The sequence below is a fragment of the Paroedura picta genome, chromosome 14 (genome assembly GCF_049243985.1).
Source record: "Paroedura picta isolate Pp20150507F chromosome 14, Ppicta_v3.0, whole genome shotgun sequence".
Taxonomy (NCBI): domain Eukaryota; kingdom Metazoa; phylum Chordata; class Lepidosauria; order Squamata; family Gekkonidae; genus Paroedura; species Paroedura picta.
Genome location: NC_135382.1, coordinates 1,449,985 through 1,471,899, shown reverse-complemented (window position 1 = coordinate 1,471,899; position 21,915 = coordinate 1,449,985). Strand labels below are relative to the sequence as shown.

Below are 21,915 nucleotides of genomic sequence, written 5' to 3'. Positions count from 1 at the left end.
TGCAAGCACCGGGTCATGTCTGGCCCTTGGAGTGACGCCCTCCAGCGTTTTCATGGCAGACTCAATACGGGGTGGTTTGCCAGTGCCTTCCCCAGTCATTACCGTTTACCCCCCAGCAGCAAGCTGGGTACTCATTTTACCGACCGCGGAAGGATGGAAGGCTGAGTCAGCCTTGAGCCGGCTGCTGGGATCGAACTCCCAGCCTCATGGACAGAGCTTTCAGACTGCATGTCTGCTGCCTTACCACTCTGCGCCACAAGAGGCACAAGAGGTGAGAGGCGTTACGCGGGTGCGGGTTTAAATCCTTAAACACAGGCATACAGAAATGGGTTCTGGAGGCTAAAACAACGAAAGCATCACAAGAAGACAGGAAAAAACAATCCTGCTAGGAAAAGTTGAAGGTAGTCCTGAAAAGGGAAAACCCGACACAAGAAGAACTGACCCAAGAAAGGAAGACCTGAGCAAGACCTCAGGCTGTCAGAAATCAGAAGTGGCTCAACACATCACATGCACAAATAAAGAAATATAGCCCCGTGCCGTGCTGGGGCAGGAGGAAAGCTATTATTAAGCTTTTAGACCGCCACTCTTGGCCCAGCTGGCTCAGGTCTCTTTCACACCGGCCGGGCACAAAATTATGGGCTAGAAAAAGTCAAAGCCTCACAACGATGGCCACCCATTAGCCCATGCAGCTGCCCCAGCCATGGTGTACTGAGCCACTCCCAATGGCTGACAGCCCTTGGGCAGGCCTTTTTCTGGTCCCGCCACTCCCCAGAGACTCCCTGCCGGAGGGGCGGTGAGAAAGGCCGGCAAAGTGCAGCCGGCCAAAGACGTTCGGTGGTGGTTTCCCTGGCCTGCCTCTGCATGGCTATCCGGGCCGTCCTGGGTTCTCCCATCCAAATACAACCCAGAGCTGAGCCTGCTGAGCTTACAGCTTCTGAGGAGATCAGGTTAGCCGGGCAACTGGGAGGGCCAGACCTTCAGTGTCTTCCCCGCAGAGCCACCCACCCATTTCCACTAGGGTTAGCAGCTTGCTCGCTTAGCCAGGTATCCCCCCCCCCTTTAGCTGGCATGCTGTGCCTGACCCAGAGGAGGGGAGAACCTCAACTGTCGGCAGCCAGCAGCCAAGTCCTGGCAAACTGAGGCTGCAGCCCTGCATGTGCTTCCTTTGGAATCAATGATATCAAATGTTTCACTCAGCTCAGCTCTGAGTCAGTGTGCGAAAGAGGCTGCCCCTGGCTCTCTGTGCCTCTGAAGCCCAAGGCCTGCCTCTACTCCCCTGCAGAGCAACTCAGTAGGGCTGCCTCCATGGCCAGCAGGCTTTATGCCAATAAAAGGTTCCTGGCTGGCTGGCAGCTTCACTGGGGGCAGGAGAACGAAGAACCAAGAAGAACAAAAGGGTTTTATCCTCCTGCTATTGAGCAGCTGGTTTGGCCCTCAGACTGTTGCCTCCCATTCCTCTACCCTCTGGCCTTGTTCCAGGAGAGCTAGCCTCTGCACCTGAGCAGAGGACAGCTCCCAAACGGCAGGTGGTCTACCAGAAGCAGCTCAGCTATTGCCCGGGGTCAGCTGATGGGAACACATGCTGGACATTTTGAAACCACGACACTGGCTGGCCCACTGGCTGGCCCATTCCCCGGTTCGATTCCCATTGCTGGCTATGGCGCTGAGAGCCTTTCACAGCCTGGAGACTGTGCCTTGCTGGCCTCATCGATGCGGGATCCCGGGTTGACCTCCTTTCTCCAGGGGCAAAGAGAGAGTGACAATTGGGGAGGACCAATCGCACCACTGTGAACTCAAAGGCGGAGTTCCACAGGGAGCAATTCTCTCCTCAACTTTATTTAACATCTTCATGCGCCCTCTCGCCCTGCTGGTCCAAAGTGATGGGTTGAGCTGTCCCCAGTACTCTGATGACCCCCAGCTCTACCTCCTAATGGACGGTCAGCCTGACAACCCCCCTCCCCCCCCCACTGCCACCTGATTCCTTGGCTGGATGCCTGGAGGCTAAAGCAGACTGGTCCCAGCACAGTCACAGGGGACGCAGCCTCTCGAGGACAGAGGTCCTCTGGATCGGGGGAAAGGGTCAGACCAGGAAGTGCCTGGTATGCAGCTTCAAACGGCACAATCAGTCAGGAACTTGGCCCTGATCCTCAAGGGATGGTGCCTCAGGGTACAAAGCTCTGCATTTCCCCAGCAGCAATTAGTCTTGTGGGGGGCGGCCTGGGCCTGGAAGGGCCACACAACCTGGACCATAAAGCCCCATTGGGGCCACGAGGCAGAGAGAATGCAGGGCTAGAATGCAGGGCTAGAAAAATGCAGGGCTCAGACGGCTCCAACTCCCAGGGGCCTCCTAGTCAACCACACAGGCAGACTTCAAAAACGTTAATAAATACATGAAACGTGTCCTGTGAAGGACTGGTGAGATCCCGCCCTCTCTGTTTGCCAAAAGGGTGAAGGAAACAGCAAAAGAAATCCCTGTGTTTTTCCCCCAGGGGCCCCTTCCACTTCCCCCAGGGGCTGGTTCCACTTCCATCTCTGGAGAGGTGCCAGGAGCAGGCAACCCAAGCGCCTTTTCCCCTGAGCTCCAGAGACAGAGGAAGGACTGATGACTAGCACTTTCTCCAATGCGAATTGGCCTAGTCAGGAAGGAGGCTTTCTGACCAACATGGAAAAGAAAGGGCAGGATATGAATCACTGGAGCTCCACCACTGGCAACACCCATGGCCAACACTTGCTTACGCATTGGGGATGGGGACCCCTTTCTTGCACCCTCAACAAAACTGCATTGCTTAAGTATCAGCCTTGAGAGTCAGACGTTGCAGGCATGGACAGATCTCGAGGGCACTTTGCAGGCATCACCTACCTCATCTCTGTAACAATTCAGTAAGATTGATCAACAGGGTGAGAAAGTATGTCTGCAGTTCAGCTATCACCTGGATCATGGACTCCACGAGCCCACCTACGTCCTTCTCCTCTCAGGCCCTCACCTGGCATGATGCCTGTAATGTCAGGACCTCACCAACAGCTCTCTAGGAATCTACAGTCCCTCTTTTTAACCCTTTGCTTGAGTTACAGTCACAAGAAGAGGTGCATGTTGCTCTCCTTAGGCCCACCTGTTGAGTCCATGGTCAACGTGCCATCTAAAGCTACAGACTTTCTGTCTCGCAGTTTACACTGTGGGCCATTCTGGTAGGCTAGCCTTATGGATTCACTCGTTTCTAATTAGGGTTGTCCGCTTCACGGCCATTTGATCCTCAAGCAGCCGGCGCCGTGGCACTGGCTGCTTTGGACACAACCCTATTCCTAATGCTGAGGCTTCTAAACAAACATTCCAGGGCTCTAAATCCTGTAACTGTGCCCTGAAGCCTACAGGGGAACCTGCAGGAACCTGAGCGTGGAGGGGCCAGGTGCCCGGAGGGGCCGAGGGTGCAGACAAAGGCCAAGGCATCCTCTGCGGGGCCTTCCCAGCAACCTACCGAGTGATGCACATGACGATGGCGACAATAATGGCAATCTGGACGGCTCCGATTATTGCTGCAATGAGGACGTGAGTGAGCTTCTGCCGACTGGGGACAACGTAAAGTATGCTGAAGTCCGTCTTTTCGCAATGTTGCCCTGTGTATCCAGATTCACACCTGGAAGAGAAGAACGAGGATTCCTAGACAAAGGGGTCTTTTCGACATTTTACCAACCGTGAAACGGCAACCAAGACAACTGATGCAGGAGAAGGTTAAACGCTTCCCGGATGATTCTTTTGTGTTCACCAACTTACCGGCAGGAAGCTTTCTGCGTAGAGTAAATGAATTCGCATTTCCCATGAATGCAATAGCCATTGAAGCTTTCGGAACAGGGAATGTGGTTTCCAATATAGATGTCTTCTCTTTGATCACTTGCATCTTGGGAGAAAAGCAAAGGAAAAAGGAAAAATGCATATGTTTATCACTCAAAAGGAAAAATATATATTTAAATCAATTGCTCAAAGATTTGAAGATCTAGAATCATCTGTAAACTTTAGCATTATAATAATGGTGGCAAGGGGTCGTAGGTGGAATTGGGCCTCGCCATTTACTGGCCTATCAGGTCCCCTGTATGGCTCCTGGCTGTATCCTCCTCCAGCCTGATTGGCTGTCTGCCCAGCGGCCTCCAATCAGCATATGTGTCCTGCCCCTGACTGTCTCCTCACAGTTTGTTCACCTCACAGTTCTTTCAGTTCATCAGAGCCAGTAACCGGGGGGGGGGGGGGGGTGGCAGCTAACCCCCCTCCCTTCAGGCCTGCTGTGAAGGAGCCTCTGAGAGCACCTGGCTGAGGGGAGGGAGGCATTTCCTTCAGAGAGATCAAAGGGGAGACGGAGGGCATGGGAGGGCTTTCCTTTGGAGTGGGGGAAGCTTTTCCCTCCTGCCTAACCGCTGGCTCACTGGGAGGCCACCAACAAGCCCCTCCTCACTCAAAATAGTGTTGTGGCTGGCCTCGCTGCTGGAGGGAAGATGGAGCCAGGCATGAGTGTCTCTTCCCCGCAACTCTCTGAACATTTGAGGCCTACTGCGCAAGGTTGCTGTGGAGGTGTAACATGAGGCCTACTGTACACGGTTGTTGTGCAAATGAAACCGCTGCAAGGGTTCGTTTGCCTCCTGTTTCATCAGCAAACAAACCTGTGAAGTAGACCTCAAGTGTTTAACTCCACAGCCACCTACTTGGGAGGCCTTAAATGTTTCTTCTCCACAACAACCCTGTCTACCCTCCAGTGCAGCCCTTTCTGCCTGGGGAGCTGATCGTTATAGTCTGGAGATGAGCAGCGATTCCAGGGGATCTCCAGGCCCCACCAGGAGGTTGGCTGTCCCCGGTCTGAACCTATTCCTTGAAGTCTGGAAGTGGGGCCTCAAAAGTGTGCAATGCCCCTGCAGCCCCCTAGCACCCCCTGACCTATTTCAGGTCAAGAAAACATTGCAGAGAGGAAGTTAGGTTGTGAATCGGTGTAGGTTCATGTTCTGGAATTCCACATTTCCCAGGTGTGCTTCTACCTGACTCAGGTCAAGACTGCTGTGCTCAGAGAGACCACCTCTTTGGGGTGCCAGCTTCAAAGTGGGGCACTAAACCCACACCAAACCATGAGCTAGCACTCTCTCAGCCCCACCTCCCACATGGGGAGTCTGCTATGGGGAAAGGGAGAAAGACTGCTTGAAGACGGCCAGTGAGGGGGAGCTCACCACCTCCTCAGGCAGCCTATTCCACTGCTCAACTAGTCCCTCCACCCCCTCATCTAGATCATTAATAAATATGTTAAAAAGTACCGGGCCGAGCACCGAGCCCTGAGGTACCCCGCTACTCACCTCTCTCCAGTCTGATGAAACACCATTGACAACAACTCTTTGAGTGCGGTTCTCTAACCAGTTCCCTATCCACCTGACTATCTGAACATGCAGATTGCAGTCCTTCACCCCACTCCAGCCCCACCTCAGCCTGCAAGCTTCTAGCACTGTCTCCCCTCCAAGAATCCTAGGAGCTTGTCCACGGTGGCCGTCTCAACTGCTGTACCCAGAAATGCAAGGTGCGAGACTGGGCGGTCGCTGACAGGGATGTTCAGTAGGGGGTGCCTCCCGCCCTGGGAGTGGTGCTGGTGAGTTGGGAGGGAAGAGACTGTTTTTATTGGGTTCTTTGTAAGCCGCCATGAGCCATGAGCCAGCACGGTCCAGGAGTCGTGGTCAATCAATTTAGAAATAAAATCAATCTGAATGTGGCCCGCCTTTCCACAGTTCACGAATGTGGCGTCCCTGAACTTATACGTCTTGTGGGCACGGCTTCAGCTTGTGCCTCAGCGGTGCTGCCTGGAGCAAGCGGGCGCATTGCAGTGCAAGCGGCCAACCTCCTCCTCCTCCTCCTCCTCCTCTCTGGGACTCTCTCTGGGAAGGCAGGCAGGGAGCTGGGAAGGGAGCTCAGCAGCCCCGCGTCAGAAAGGAGGGAGCCGGAGATTCAGCTGGTGCCAGCCGGGGCTCCTTACTGGATCGCACCAACTGAACCGGCCAATACCATTACAAGCCCCTGATGTCTGAATTGCTGTTCCCACTTTGCAGGTCTGCTGCACTGCATACACAACACACACACACACAACACACACACACACGACTATCTGCCCTCTGTACCATCAGGGTAGTCAAAAAATTAGATCAACTCCTTTGGAGGGCAGTGGTACCCCGTGTTAATCAAGTTAGCACTGATAAAATTAATGAGAGAAGAATTGTGATCCCGTTTCTGTGCCTTGACAGAAATGCCCCTCCCCCCCCAACCCTTCAGAAAACCCTTAAAGCCTCCTTTTAAAAAACAACCCAGCACAAATGTCTTCAAGGAACAATAAAAGGGAGAACAAAAGTGACAAGAGAAGGAAATGGTTCTGTGGAAGGCTTCCCCCTCCTACTTGCTGCCGGCATTAAAGGCACCTTTGAAGCTCAAATGCGGAACGCAGGAAATCAAGTCTGCAGGAATAAGTCATTCTTCAGAAAACATGGAAGCTTCTGTCCTTCTTCTTAATAACAGGGCTGTGTCTAGCATTGATATAAGGCACGTCTAGGACATCGCAACTGTATTATTCTATTATACAAAGTGGTCTCATGGCATCCTCTGCAGATCAGCCCAGACCATGAAGGGTGGCCATAGAATAGGGTTTGTGCAAGCAAAACTTCATCATTTGGAGGCAGACTGGAAGTCTTGTAGCATGCTTAACAGAGGAATTAATCAAATTTCAGAGCTCCTTCTTTAAAAAAGACATTTATTTTCTAGGGGGAAAGCCCTGTTTCTATATTTAAAGGGCAACAACAGACACATCTGCATTGGTACTTCCATCCTGCAGGGGGGGGGGAGCCAGCGGCATTGGTGACTTATGTGTTCTGGCATCTCTACCGCTGCTGGAAACACGAGAGACAGTACCTTTCACATCTGGCCGATACTGCATTCCTTCATCTTTCTTCCCCAATGAGCCCGTGTCATCGGATTCTAGGTAAAGAAAAACATTAAAAAGGACCACAGGTGTTCAGTTCCTGCCTTGTCAGAACAGACGGTTTCCTGGGATAAGAGCTGATTGGCAGCAAGACAGTGACGTGCTCAATATTTCTTTCTTTCACGTGGCCAAGAAAAAGATCCTGTCCGAGACCACCTGGCATCTCCTTCACCTGTGGATGCAGTTCAGCATTCTAAGCTAGAGAGGAGGCTGAAAGACCCATGGCTTAGCACCCCCCAGGTGCAGCAAGTCAAAATCTGATCTGCATTTCATCAGCAAGGGCAGCAACACTCCAGCTAACACTCGCAGCACTGAGGGTGGGAGGCCAGGAAGAGAATGCCAGCCCCCCCATTAACCCAGAGTTTAAATTCTTCTGGCACCTCTCAGAGATGCAGAAATGACCCTAAGGTCAGAATCTTCATGCTCTATAATTAGGTATAGAATAACCACAAACCAAGATTCAGGTGGGCAGCTGTGTTCATCTGAAGCAGCAGAACAATGTCTGAGTCCAGCAGCACCTTTAAGACCAACAAAGTTTCATTCTGGGTATAAGATTTTGTGGGCTTCAAGGTGGCACTGGACTCTCATACAAACTAAGATTCTAGTCCCTAAGGTGGCAGACACAAGACTGGATCCTAAAAAGCATGACTTTCTGACTACTGTCCCACAGTTTCCTTTCACTACTACCTGGTCCTTTTTAACTGGAGGTGCTGGGATTTCTCTGCATGCAAATCACATGCTCTGCCACTGAGGTGCTGCACATCCTCAAACATTTCATGTCCTCAAAATGGTAAGTATTCCAAGCCTTCTGCATGCTTTGAGCAAAGGTGGGTTAAGTGATTCTGGGGCCCTGTGCAAAAGTCCAGGATGGGTTCCCAGAATCAGTGCCACCCGCACTCCCCTCCCCCCACACACACCAGGACTCCCAAGGTCAAGCAGGGTCACCCCCTGCAAGGCAGGCTGGGGCATGGACTTGGCTGCTGAAGCTGCAGAGCTGATTAGTGGCAGCCCACACCTCAGGGGGCTGTGAGGCCCCAGTCATGGGAAGGGCATGGAGCCGTGGAGGAAGGAAGCCCCGCTCCTTCGACCAATGGAGATCCTGTCCAACACCCTCTCTGGCGTCTGACATCTCAGGAGGCAACACACTTCCAGGCATCTCTTCACAACCACAGAGACGAGACATTCCTGCCTATAAATGAAAGCTGAGATTTCTGCTAAGGCCTGTACCCAAGAACATGTCTTGATTGTTTTTTGGTATTTCTACATCGTTGCAGCACCGCCCCCCCCCACACACACACACACTATTCCCGCATCTAAGATGAAAAAGTAACAGTGAGGCCCCCCTTTCCGCGCTGACAGGCGTAATTCTCTAGAGAGAACTAAAAACAGGAGTACCTGAGCAATGCCCCAGGTGTCTGATATCGATCTGCTCCTGCCGGAGACAAGAGGCTTCTCGAACAAAGCAGGGGTTGTTGTAGGAACTTCCATCGGAGGCACAGACAGGGTTAAAACTGTACCCGCTACAGTCTATGTTGCAGACACATCTGGGAACACAAACACATTGAGAGATCAGGATCACTCCGCTCAGAACAGCACCCAAAAAGGTCGTAGGGTAAGAAAAAAGAAAATGATGCCTGTCTTACAAACCAATACGCCTGCACAAGCAAGTAGAGCAAGGTTCATACCGAGATTACTGGGAGAAAAAAAGTAATTAGCCAGCTTCTGAGTTCATCACACACACGCACGCACACACACAATATGTACGAGGACACTAAACACCCTAAAGGGGAGTTTTGCTTGGATCCCACAGAAAATTTCCACTCAAAAAAAGGGTACCAACTCGTTTGCCCTTTTGGAGATCATGTCAAACAAGGGCTAAGCCCAAAGCAGGGAAAGGGTGGGGGAAGCTGGAGAGGGCAACTTGAGGCGCTGACCTGACCACCGTCTTCCACACTGCACTACGAAGGGCTCCTCATCTAAACCAGCCTTCCCTTGAATACAGCTCCTCATGTTGTGGTGACCCCCAGCTATAAAATCATGTAAATGTTTGTTCACAGAAATTAAACCGAAACTGACCAATGGTGTGAAGATCCACTGCTCATGAATGTACATAGTTTCCCCCCCCCCCAGGGTTTCTCAGTTCAGTTCTGCCTCTTGTCCCACCATGCCGATCTCGCTCTTTTCCGCTGCTCTATCTCAATCTACCCCGCAAGGCTGTTGTGTGGATAGCGCCCCCCCCCCCTGGCCAAGCTGCTTACCCGGCCATGACCCCTGTGAAAGGGTCATTCATTCAACCCCCAAAGGAGTCCCAACCCCCAGGTTGAGAACCACTGGTCTAAACTAAGATAGAATATGTTGATGACAGTGATGCACGACCCATTTGTAACAGCTTTAGCAGAATACATACATGATACATACCAGCCTCACTGTGTACATTTATATTAAAATCCAGCTCAGTGCTGAAGGATTTACAAAATGTACAACCAGTCTCTGAGAGAAGCTTTCAACTTACCCAACATTTTCTGCATCTTCATCACACTCAGCCCTATATTTGCAGACTCCACACTTGGAATGTTTCCTGTGAACTTCCGTTCCAGAGCCCTCATACTCTAAACAGAACAAAGGGCATGTCAAATGAATGCATCGTCTAATCACTTCTTTTTTTAAAATGTTATCTTCTTCCTATTATTAAGCATATTTAAAAGAAGTCACTTAGACGAGATAATCCCATGTTATCTTCACATAGCTGCAAATCCCTGCCCTGCCCCATGCTCTGTTCTCATCGAAGGGCTGGATCCTGTGAAGCCAGCTACACTAACGCTTCCCCCCAGTGGAAGGGGCTTTCAAAAAGCCTCTTGCATCAGGGGAACAGCGTTATTCTATCGGGGAAAGATGGTGTCATGAATACAACAGCTTTGGAGAGGCTAAGCCCAAGACTTCAGCTTGGATCCAAAGTCCTGCTTCCATTCTGTCCTCTCTTCTGCAGCTGCAGGGGAGGACTCTCATGGCAGGGCACTTTCCTCTAGAGCCAGCTGATTTACCAGTCTTGCACGCATCTCCCTCTGCAGTGGGAGATCACACCCACAACCTAATTTGAAAGTTATTTGAACTCCTCAAACTATTTTGTAGAAAGATAGAGTAAATCTTCCTCATAGAGACTTTATGTGATATTAATTGTTGTTTCAAATTTGATGAGCGTTCTTATCCAAAGCTGTTTCTTTTTAATTAAGGAGCTTATATGGTTTCTGATCTGATAGTATCTAAAAAGGGATATCTGACTCTTGTTTTCTTCTAAGTCAGGGAATGCAATTACTTTCTCCATTTTTATCTAAGAATTGAATTTATTGTGATCTATCCGTATCCATGGTTCCTCTATATAATTGTGAAACAGCCTGGTTGGTGGACCATTTCCGGCTATACAAGTTTGAATAGGGCCAATCAGGGTGCAGCCAACAAGGCTGATTGCCCCTGTCCCTGCAGCTCCCACCCTCCTTTCATGGACTCTAGCCTCTTTGCTCTCAGATGTGCCTCAGTGCCTGGAGCCAGCAGTAGGTAAGGGGAGAGGGCCCTGGACAAAGGATCGTGGTGGAGGTCCTGCTAACGAGGGGCTCTTGTCCTGCTAAGCTGGGCCTGCTAAGGAGGGCCTTCCGGCCTACAAGGCTGGGCCTGCTAATGAGGGCCTCGTGGGCTGCTAGGCTGGGCCTGCTAACAAGGGCCTCCCGGCCTGGTAGGCTGGGCCTGTTAACGAGGGCCTATAGGCCTGCTAGGCTGGACCTGCTAATGAGGGCCTCCTGGACTGCTGACTCCCTGCTAAGGAGCTCTGTCCTGGGCCTGCTAACAAGCTGGCTAGCCCCCACCCGCCTCATTTGATCTTGCTGCAAGCTGCGGCCCAAAGCCACCTTAAACTACCTGGCTGGTGCCCAGGGGAGGGGACCCTTTCAAGGCCTGTTCTTAGGGCCATTTATTTAAAGGGAACTGCACAAATTCCTGTTCTATCATTTATGATGTTAATTCAACACTTGGGTTGAGCCTTTAACCAAACTATTTTAGCTACTTGATAGTATACTTGGAAATTTGGGTAGCTCAACCCTCCTTTTTTCTTTATGTCATATAAATTCTCAGCTTTTATTCTTGCCCTTTAATTCTGCCATACAAATTTTGTTACATATTGGAAAGTTAGACAAAATGTGGAACCTGGTACTTTCCAGAATGAGGAGTATACTCGAAAAGATAGATCTTGATGAAGTTCCAAAATGGGTTGATGTAGGGAGACGACTGAAGATGGCGCCATGATAGCTCGTTTCGTGACGAGCTCTCGAGCCAAGTAGAGGGCCAAGAGCAGATGCACCTGGCAGACCTGACCGGGATGCGCAAATCTCGCTCGCTGGTCGCCCCAGGAACTGGGAACGGCATCCTGAGGGTCCTACAGATCCGCGGAGACTGAGTTCTCCGGATTGCCACTGCCTATGCTCGGGGCCATGATGGCGTCCTTGTTGTAAATAATTTTCTAAGCTTGAAATGACCAGCTGCATTCTTCCCAGATTATCTCTTGCCAGAGTGACAAGAGCCGAAGTCTGATGAAATCAACAATGCAAAGGCTGTGAGTTCTCTGTTTGCTTCCCTATTCTTTAAAGCCAGGCATCAGCCCCCCTCCTTCCCCCCTAACCAATTTACAAGGGAATCCTTTCTTCGGACGGGATGCAAGCCAGCTAAATACACTCATTAAAACAAACAAAAGAAAGAATTTAAGAATCTGTTAAGGAGAGCTCAGCAGGAGTTGTTGACATATTACGGAGATTGACTAACTGATAATTTCTGATCGCCCGAACTCTCGCAAGACGCCCTGCCTCTGTGATCTGTGACTGTTTACAGCTATGGAAAAACTAACTAAGGCACAGATCTTTCATCTGTTATGCAAAGGCAACTCAGAGATACTGAAAGTAGTCAAAAAGGTTGAAAAGGAAATTCAAGACACCAAGAAAGAGCTCTCAGACAGAATCGACGGTTTGAAAAAAATAGCTGATGAAAACACAACTCAGCTGGCAACACCAAACGAGAATCCAATGTCTGGAAGTTAATCAACAGGAGCGGGAGAGAGTGGCAGAAGACAAATCCGAAGTCCTGGAAGTAGAATCTAAAGCTAGGAACGTAAAAATCAAAGGCGTCTCGGAAGAATTTGGGAAAACAGACCTAAGGAAGGAAATCACCGAAAGCCTGGAAGACTACTTAGAGGAGGAAGAGATCCGGATTGACAAAGAGTCTATTCAAAGGTGACCGCACACAAGAAGCAACCAAGAGACAGCTTTGTGGGCCCTGACAGTAAGGCTGCAAGAAATACTCTACCCAAAAAGCATCAGGCGACGCCACTGAGTTTGGTGGATCAAGAAGCACAAATATTTCAAGACCTGCCAGCAGATACGTCATGGAAAAGAGCACAATTCTTTTGCGACCACCTGAAGAATGTGACGAACAGTGGAGCAATTACCTGGTCTCTCTTAGGAAAGACAGCGGCAACCTTTAGGTTAGGGCCAACATACGATGGGAACTGACTATATATTACTTAAGATAATAATAAATTATATTCTTATATGTATCAACAATTATTTTGCTAAGAAAGACAACAGTAACTTTTAGGTTAGGACTAATATGCGATGGGAACTGAATATGTTTTTTTTAAGATAATAACAGACTATACTCTTACATGTATCAACAATTATTTTCCCAGCTGGTTGTTTCTTTTTCTTTTAATCTTTCTGTAAGCGCTTTATATACAATAAAAATAAAGTATTTGCTGGCGTATAAGACTACTTTCCCCCCCTGAAAAACATGCCTCCAAGTGGGGGGGGGATCGTCTTATACGCCAGGTGCACTTCAGTTGGGATTGACATAGCTGCCCATAGTGGCCCATAGTACTGTAACGTAATGTAACAAGCTCTATATTTTGAGTGGAAATGTTGGGGGGTCGTCTTATATGCCCAGTCGTCTTATATGCCGGCAAATATGGATAAATAAAATATTTTAAAAAAAACAAAAAAACAAAATGGGTTGATGTAGAGGGAAGGAGGTCATCATGGAGGGTTCATTGTTATTATTATTGCTGAAGCAGTCTCCTTTTATAAATGCATACAAGTCCCATTTCTCCATTTTAAAATGCTTATTGAATGTACATTTTGTTGGAGCGGGAATTTGGTGCAAGTTTTAGAAAGGGCTTGGGGGGCATTTTTCCTGGATTTTGAGTGTTGGTTGTTTTTCTTTTTCTGATATGAATGCATACATTTTGGTATGTATGTTTAAATTTTAAATAAAATTTTTATTAAAAAAGAAAGAAACTGGTATTCCTATGCAGCTTCTTGTTCAACATTTCAACACTGGTTCAAGCTTGTGGCCTAGTAAAGTGGCCTCATCGGAGAAAGGTTTCCCCTCTGAAACAAAGTCAGCTATTAGACGTTTCAGAGATACAAATAAGACAGATGGGAAGTCACCAGCTTCCTTTAATTTCATTATGCCTGGCAACCCCAAGGACATGAGAGCAGGGATGGTGCATTCCATCTCATTAGTGCCTGAGGCCACGGATGGGAAGGATGTGTCTGTTCATTTGAACCCAGTGGAGAATGTCTGGTTAAGTGACAAACCTCTCTGATTGGTCAGATCATCACGGCCTGGTGGTTAGGCTCCAACATCTGTCCTACACCTAACCGCCTAGATCAGGGGTAGTCAAACTGCGGCCCTCCGGATGTCCATGGACTACAATTCCCAGGAGCCCCTGCCAGCGAATGCTGGCAGGGGCTCCTGGGAATTGTAGTCCATGGACATCTGGAGGGCCGCAGTTTGACTACCCCTGGCCTAGATAGAATCAGGCCAACACTGGCTCTGGGCCATCAAGTAAAAGTTTTTTCTACTTTATTGCTACCGGAGCAGAGGGTGGTGAAGAAGAAGAAGAGGAGGAGGAGGAGGAGGAGGAGGAGGAGGAGTTGGTTCTTATATGCCACTTGGCGGCTCTCAGCCAGGAGATGTGCACGTCGGTCTGTGTGACGCTGCATGCAATGGTGTGTTGGGGGCAAGGCTACTGCAACAGGCAGTCGTGGAGAGGGGACTATTGTGTTGGGCCACAGCCGCTCCCTCTGGTATCTGCTGGGACCGACCCTGTGCTTGGGCTTGCCTGGGTGCTGTCTTGTCGGAAGGGCCTTACTGACCAGGAACCTTGGCCTTTGAAGCCTGCGGCCCTGAAGACCTCAATTGTGGCTGGTTTCTGTGTGCTTCGTGCAAGAGCTTAGACAGATTTTTAACCTGGTTATTTTAGCCTTACTGTTCCCTCCGATGCTTTGATTATTTTTGCACAATTTTAAATATTTCACTGAATTCTTGAATTCAGGAAACTTCAGCTACGTTCAACTACCAGAGTAATCAGTTGTGAAACTTGCCTTGAAGATGTCCTACCCTGCAAGGGTGACCATTTAGACTTGAGTTCAAGGATGGTCTGAGACTCCGTTCCTTGGCCTCGGATTGTCTGGCCTGGGGGCAGCTCTAGCCTGACGAGGGGGATCCTCACCAGGCCTGCTTTCTCTCACTTTGTAGAGACTCCTACCCTGGGCTTGAGGTCTCTTGACAGGAACCTTTGCTTTATTTAATAGGAATCCTATAATCCTTTAAATTTTTTGTAATTTCAGCAAACAAAACTATAGGGAAGGGCAGGGGGTATTGCATATATCTAAGCACTGAAAGTTATATGCAGACGTGGGACAACTATATCAAGTAATTACTAAATTACTTGACATGGCCAACCACGAGTTCCTCACCCACCCCTCCTCAGGGCCAGGATTCGGGTTACAGCCTTTCAATGGCTGTGTCCTTCCTCCAGAACCGGACACAGAGGGTGGCAGTGGGGGAGACTTTAGCCTGCCCTTACCAACCCCTTGTGGGGGGGTGGGGGCAGTACTCAGGCTGGGCCCAGGCCGTGGAGGGCCCTAAAGGTCAAAACCCAAACCTTGAATCTGATCTGGGCCACAACTGGAAACCAATAGGGTTGTGTGTGGCGCCGTCCAAAGCAGCCATTCCAGGCCAAAGCAGCCAGCACCAAGGGGGGGAGGGGAGGCACGGAGACCCGCGCCTGCATGTATGCACTGACTGACGCACCCACACCCACACCCGCACCTCCCCCCGCAGCGCGGCGCTGGCTGTGTCGGCCTGGAACAGCCAATTTGCACAGCGCCACGCACAGCCCTAGTAACCAAAGTAGCTGCCTCAGCACCACCTGGAGCTCCCGGTCGAGAATAAGGGTAGGCCACCAGAGAGTGAGCTACAGAAGTGCCAGTGGCATGGATCCCTGTGGCTGAGCAAGGAGGGTGCTAGTAGCCTCGGCAAAGATGGGGAAATGGCGCTTATAATGTTAGCTCTTAGACTCCCACCTCGCTGGGACCGGGATACATGGGGCAGCCCTTCCGTGGCTGCACTCTGCCTATGGAACCAGACCCAGAGGGGAAGTGTTGTCGCACCCCTTTCAACCCCCATATGGAGTTCCTCAGGGACCGGGTCTGTCCACCATGCTTCTTAACGTCTTCATGCGCCCTCTGGCTCAGCTGGTCCGGAGTTTGGGGCTGGGTTGTCACCAGTGTGCAGATGACACCCAGCTCTATCTCCTCATGAATGGTCGCCTGGTCACCCCCTGGATACTTTTGCCAGGGGTTTGGAAACTGTAACTGGATGTCTCAGGCCTGAAATTCAACTCCTCCCAAATGAAGATCCTGTGGCTGAGAAGGAAGGGGGCAGGCCAAGAAGCACGATTGCCCCAGCTGACTGGAGTGCAATTTAGCAACTCCCCCTCGGCCAGGCAGTGATCCTGGACGCCTCCCTTACCAGGGAGGCGCAGATCACGAGAGTAGCACGGCTGGCATTCTTCTCTTTTTGCCAGGCTGAGCTACTGGCACCTACTTAGAATCATAGAGTTGGAGGGTGCCTCAAGGGTCATCTAGTCCAACCCCCTGCACAGTGCAGGCACTCGAAACTACCTGCCTACCCACGGTGACCCCAATTCCATGCCCAAGTGATCCCTCTGTCAAGAATGTCCAGAATCAAGCCTGACCTGGAGGAAATTCACTTACTATCCAACAACAGCAATTAGAAATTCCCTGGTAGGGCCACAAGGAGAACCCACCTCCTCCTGAGGAAGCCTGTTCCACCAAGGGACCACTCTAACTGTCAGGAACTTCTTCCGGATGATTAGCCAAACATTCTTTTAAATTAATTTCTACCCACTGGTTCTGGTCTGACCCTCTGGGGCAACAGAACACAATTCCGCTCCGTCTTCTATAATACAGCCCCTCAAGTATTTTAAGATGTTTATCATATCACCTCTTAGTTGCCTGTTCTCCAGGCTCCCTCAACTTTTCCTCATATGTCTCCAAACCCCTCATCATTTTTGTTCCCCTCCTCTGGGCGTGCTCCAGTTTCCCTACATCTTTCTTCAATTGTGGTGCCCAAAACTGTATTCCAAGTGAGGCTGAACCAGAGCAGAGGTACCATCACCTCGCATGATCTGGACACGATACTCCATTTGATACAGCCCAAAATCCCGTTTGCCTTTTTAGCCACTGAGTCATGTTCAGTGTCTGCTAAAAGCCCCAGATCACCTGTCCCCAGACAAAATGGCCACGGTGATCCAGGACTGATTTCTGCAATTTGTTCTGCATGGGCCTTCCCTTGTCCTTGATCCAGAAATTGCAGGTGGTGCAAAATGGAGCTTGGAAGGCCCACACCCAGCCTGCACTGGAAGGCAGCTGCACTGGTTGCCAGTTGCGTCCCGAATCAAGTTCAAGGTTTTGGTATTAACCTTTAAGGCCCTTCACGGTCTGGGACCCGCGTCTCTGAGGGACCACCTGTCGCCCTATGCTTCCCACGGGACCTTGCCCTCTGCATGTACTTATGTACATGTACTGAGAGCCAGTTTGGTGTAGTGGGTAGGAGTGCGGACTTCTAATCTGGCATGCCGGGTTCGATTCTGCGCTCCCCCACATGCAGCCAGCTGGGTGACCTTGGGCTAGTCACAGCACTTATTTTATCTCTTGCCATCAGAGTCTTCTGGGTTTTTTTGTTTTAAACTTGTTGGGGTTTTATATTTCATGCTGTAACCCTTTGCGAGACGATCCTTCAATAGCTGCAGCTAAGAAATCAAAATAAATAAATGAATGAAGAGGGAGGGAGGGAGGAAGCTAGGCATGGCTCTTTGCCTCCGGTCATGTGTCTGCTGGGATGGCAGAAACATCCCTAAGTTGGAGTATCCCTCTGGCTAGCTCACCACCTCCCTGAAGTTTGTACTGAGATCTACTGGGGTACACACGTTTTTGTCAATTTTATGTCTGTTCCGATTTGTAAGCACATACCCCCCCCCCCTTCCCCATGGGAGGAAAACAGCTATGACTCACCCCATTTTATTCTTCTACATCTGATGCAGGGCTTTTGCAGCTTCACAATTACAAAAATATACCTATTTCCTGGTTCAGAAACACCCCAGTCCAAGTCAATCACAACTCCCAGGCACTACTGACCCCAGCAAGGGCCACAGACCGGTGGTCCTCAGGTGAGACCCACATGCCGAAGATGAAGGTACTCCTCAGTAAATGCCATCTCCCAGAACCCTTCAGAGCCACTGTACTTTAGGACCCCAGAGCTCCATGATTTCAAGAATAATGAACATGACCATCTCTATTACAGCCCTGCCATTCCCCTGGGTGACTGCATGCCATCTGTCCACAACTAACCTTTGTTAGGTAAGCAAGCCAACACTATGGTTAGCGTCATGCACTTGAAAGCCTGAGAAATAAAACTGCGTTGCAATTAAGTTGCATCCCCCCCCCCCCCCCGGGCAAAGCCAAAGCAGGCCTGCCAGGTCGCATCCTAAGGAATCCTTTTTGAACCGGAACCCTGTTTTCACACTGAGGAGTAGAAAGGGCAGAAATGCTTACCTCCTTCTCCAGATCCAGAGCCATTGTCTGCAAAAGAAAAGGCACAGTGTTATCCAGGGTGGGGCCTTCAAATCAACCATGATGCACAAGGACGGGGGGGGGGCAGTTCCCAATTCACATCAATAAGCCATGTGGATTTGGAAAATGCTACATCTCTGCTGAACTGCAAAGTCCCCAAATCCAGATGAAATTGTAGTTTTGATTATGATTAATCCATTACTGGCGCCAATTTCTTCCTTCTTATTTAAGCCCCGTATCCTTCCACAAGCAGTCAACTGTCTACATTCCTCATAATTTATTTTAATTGGGATTATGTGACTGTTATTACAAATCTCTATACTATGACAGACCCGGGACTCAATTGGGACAAAGGCTTTTTTTATTCATGCTAACCTTGTTCAACTCGTGTATCCATATTCCTCACTATGTATTTTATTTGTGATAATAATATGACTGTAAGGTTTGGCATTGCAATGGAACTTTGAGTTTGACTCCCTGGCCTTGGGAAGTGACCAGCAACTCCCTGGCAGGAATGTCTCCCAGTGGGATGGAGCAAGCAACATATGGGGAGGTGAGAGCCTTTGATCTCCCTACCAGCAACACTTTGGTTTCTCTCTGTAAAGTACACTGAATTCCCGGGGATTCATTGGCTGTTTTGATAAAGGATTATCATTGGCTGTATCTGGTTGTGACACAGATGTAACAGAACTGATTTTTGCTATATATTCCCTGTCATGTAAAAAGATTATAGTCTGACGAAGGGTGCTTGCACTCAAAAGCTCACGCCCTGAATAAATCTTTGTTGGTCTTAAAGGGGCTCCTGGACTCTGGTTTTATTGTCCAAATAGCAGGTTGCACACCCCGGCCCCTCACCCCACCCCTTTGGGCCATTTTGCTTTTGGTAATAGGAGAAACCTTCCAGGCAATGAAGTTTATTTGTTACTCTTATACGTCCCCATCCATCAACGTTTCTCCCTCCTCCTTCTCCTCTCCTGCCCTTTTCCTTAAAGTTCCGCCCTCTTTTCCCCTTCCTGGTCCCCCCCTCCTCTCTGGTTCTCAGGCGTCCCACCCTCTTGCCTGCCACCCTTTCCTCTCTCGCAGTCCCCCCACAGCTTCTCCCCAAGGGCTCACACGCTGGCTCCGCTCCTGCAACTGAGTGGGGAGGTGTGTGTTTTCCTTCCTCTCCCCTTCTGGGTTTGTTGTGCTTCTCATCCCCGCTGGACCATCTGGTAAGTATTCACTACTCTCTCTCTTTCCTCCCTGTCCCTTTTGGGCTTGACTTTCCCTTCCCCCCCCCCCCCTTCCTTAGTTAGTCTACTATGTTCTCTCAGTGTGCCTCTCCCCCCCCCCCCCATCTCACTCTCCAGAGTGGCCCCGGTGTCTTTCCTAAGTGCAGGAACGTCCCCATTTCTCCCCCCCCTGTCTTCTCTGTCAGCCCCAGTCTCTATTCTTGCATTTGAAGTTGCACCCAACATAGTAGGGACCCCTTCTCCGTGGTTTGCCCCAGCGTGGCTCTGTCCCTCGTTCTGTTTCCCCGCCGTTTCTCCTGCAGGCACCCACGTGCCCGGACCCTCCCGAGAGAGTGCCTGCCTTGGAGGGGGGACTCTGTGGCCTCCTGCTTGGATAGCTGGATCCCTCTGCTTGCCACAGTCCTCCTCCAGCCATTTCCTGACAGCGGGGCTCGGAGAAGAGATTCTGAGAGGGGGGCCTGGGAGGAGCCATGGGGGGGGGGGAGTGCAGCACATTCAGCTCCCCCCTCACACCACTCCTTTCCCAGTGCATGTAAATCCAACAAGGCAGCCGCAGAAATCCCAAAAGACCCAACCCCATCATTGGACGCTTTGGGAAGAGGTGAGTCAATCTGCCCAAGTAAGGAGGAAACCACTCCGGTACATTTAAAACAAAATTAAAATATGTTTTAAAACAATTAAATCTCCCTCAACTGAAGTAACCCCTCTGGGGCTCTGGAGCAACCCTGGGGTCACAGGCAACCCTGGTGGGGAATGGCTCTGCTTGCTGGAGACGGACTTCCTCTTAAAGCAGCGGTTCTCAGCCTTGCTTTGTCCGGGACCCCAACTGGGCAGAGGCTGGGGCGGTGGCGGCCTCAGGTGGCGTGTGGGTGCCCGCGAGCATGCCCACCACAACTGGCATTTCCCTGGCTCCGCTGCCTCCACCCGCTCCCACCTCCGCTGGCTGCCGCCACCACCCGCCCCGCCCCACCCCGCCCCGCCTGCTGCCACCACCTGCTGTGGCGGTGGCGGACACCTGGCGACCCCAGGGAAGGGGCCAAGCGACCCCCAATGGGGTTGCGACCCACAGGTTGAGAACCACTGCCTTAAAGCCTGGTGGACATGTTATTTCACCTTGTTTACGGCCATACGAGTGTATCGATGAACTGCTGATTCCAGAATTTACACCTTGTCTTCTATCAATATCTCAGCTGAACAAAGAGGGATCTAAAGTCTCCTCTGAAGATGGTGAATGTTGTGTATACAGAAATAATCAGCTCTGTCTCACAGGATTTAGAAGCAAAGGCCTTTTCCCAGTGTATGAAGTGAACCAAGACTCTGATGAAAGTGATGGGAAACTAAAAGCTGCAATGAACAACCAGCACAAGGTGAATGTAGCAGAAACCTGTGCTCATCCTTTGTGTGATCGGGTGTGGCACCCAAGACTAGCACACTGCTGTTCTGAATGTATTCAATTTATGAAGAGAAATCAACTGGTTGAAGGTTTTGATTTTGTGACTTATACTCATGATAAAACTAACTGGGATTCTTGCTTAATTTCCAAAGCAGTGACAGCTTCAATTCCAAAGAACAGTGAAGGGAGAACAACTGAACGCTTCAGCTGATCCACACAGATATAAGCGGTCCCCTACCAGAGACTACAAGTAGTTGGTATTTTATTACTGTAATTGATGATTTCTCACGCTATTGTGTTGTGTATCTATTAAAGCAGAAGTGGGAGATGCTCGTGCACCTAAAGGACTTAGGAGCCATGGGAAAGGACACATTTTCCAACAAGGCACCACAAGTACTCTGGTCAGATAATGGGGCCAGAACTTCTGTCCCAAGAAGCACAGCTGGAGCTGAGGCCTGGAGGGTTCCTGCATCAGACTACGGATCCCTACAGTCCAGAACAGAATGGAATGGCTGAAGGAAAGCCCAGAACACGGCTAGATGCAGTAAGATCTCTGCTAGCATGACAATCCACCAGCCGAACTCTGGGGAGAGGCAGTTATGAATGCAGCACACACACAAAACAGACTGTACACAAAGGCCACTGGGCATATACCCCATGAACTGCGGCATGGGCACAAACCATCTATAAGAAACCTACGCATTTTTGGCTGCACAGCATATGCACACGTGCCAGTAGAGAAAAGGCACAAACTAGATGCTGGGGCCAAAAAGGGCACAATGGTAGGCTATGCAGGCCAGTCTAAAGCCGATAGGACCCTATCACTAATGAGGTAACCATCTCAAGATCAGCCCACCTGGAGGAAGGCCAGCGACCTCAAACTTTACAGGGGGTCTGGAGACCTGATGGTATCCCCAGATGACAGCTACAGCACAGAAGGAGAAACTCCTTAAAGTTCTGCAGATGCAGATCAGATGCAGCCAGGTCAGATGCAGCCAAGAGCAGAGAACGCTTTGAGAAATACTATATTAAAGGTTGTGACAACAAGCCTCTTTTTGCTTGGAGAAAAGGGCAAAATCTACAGGAGATGTTAACTTTTCAAGTTCAGTCCAAACACATGTAGAGGTTTTGCCCACTGGCAGTTAGCAATGTGGTGGCTGTGCTGCATGCAAATATATGCTGGAAAGGAGGATATCTGAACCTCCAAGTAGGAACTTTAGATTACGTATCAAATTATTCATCAACTGTAAAACAAAATATACTGTGTATTTGGTTACATGTCCATGTGGATTGATTGATTTGGCAGTTTCCACATGAGCTGTTAAAGT

The 21,915-nt window shown here is 50.0% G+C and overlaps 1 protein-coding gene across 5 annotated transcripts in view; it reads right to left on the bottom strand.

Moving 5' to 3' along the window:
* Positions 1 to 21,915, bottom strand: part of TMEFF1 (transmembrane protein with EGF like and two follistatin like domains 1) — a 55,471-nt gene that overhangs the window by 3,440 nt on the left and 30,116 nt on the right. For all 5 annotated transcript variants that reach the window (XM_077310858.1, XM_077310857.1, XM_077310856.1 and 2 more), the window contains 6 exons: positions 17,945 to 17,971; positions 9,499 to 9,595; positions 8,382 to 8,530; positions 6,917 to 6,982; positions 3,770 to 3,893; positions 3,474 to 3,632 (listed from right to left, as the gene is read on the bottom strand). In XM_077310858.1, coding sequence (XP_077166973.1) covers positions 3,474 to 3,632; positions 3,770 to 3,893; positions 6,917 to 6,982; positions 8,382 to 8,530; positions 9,499 to 9,595; positions 17,945 to 17,971 — 622 coding nt within the window. The remainder of the gene's footprint in view (positions 1 to 3,473; positions 3,633 to 3,769; positions 3,894 to 6,916; positions 6,983 to 8,381; positions 8,531 to 9,498; positions 9,596 to 17,944; positions 17,972 to 21,915) is intronic.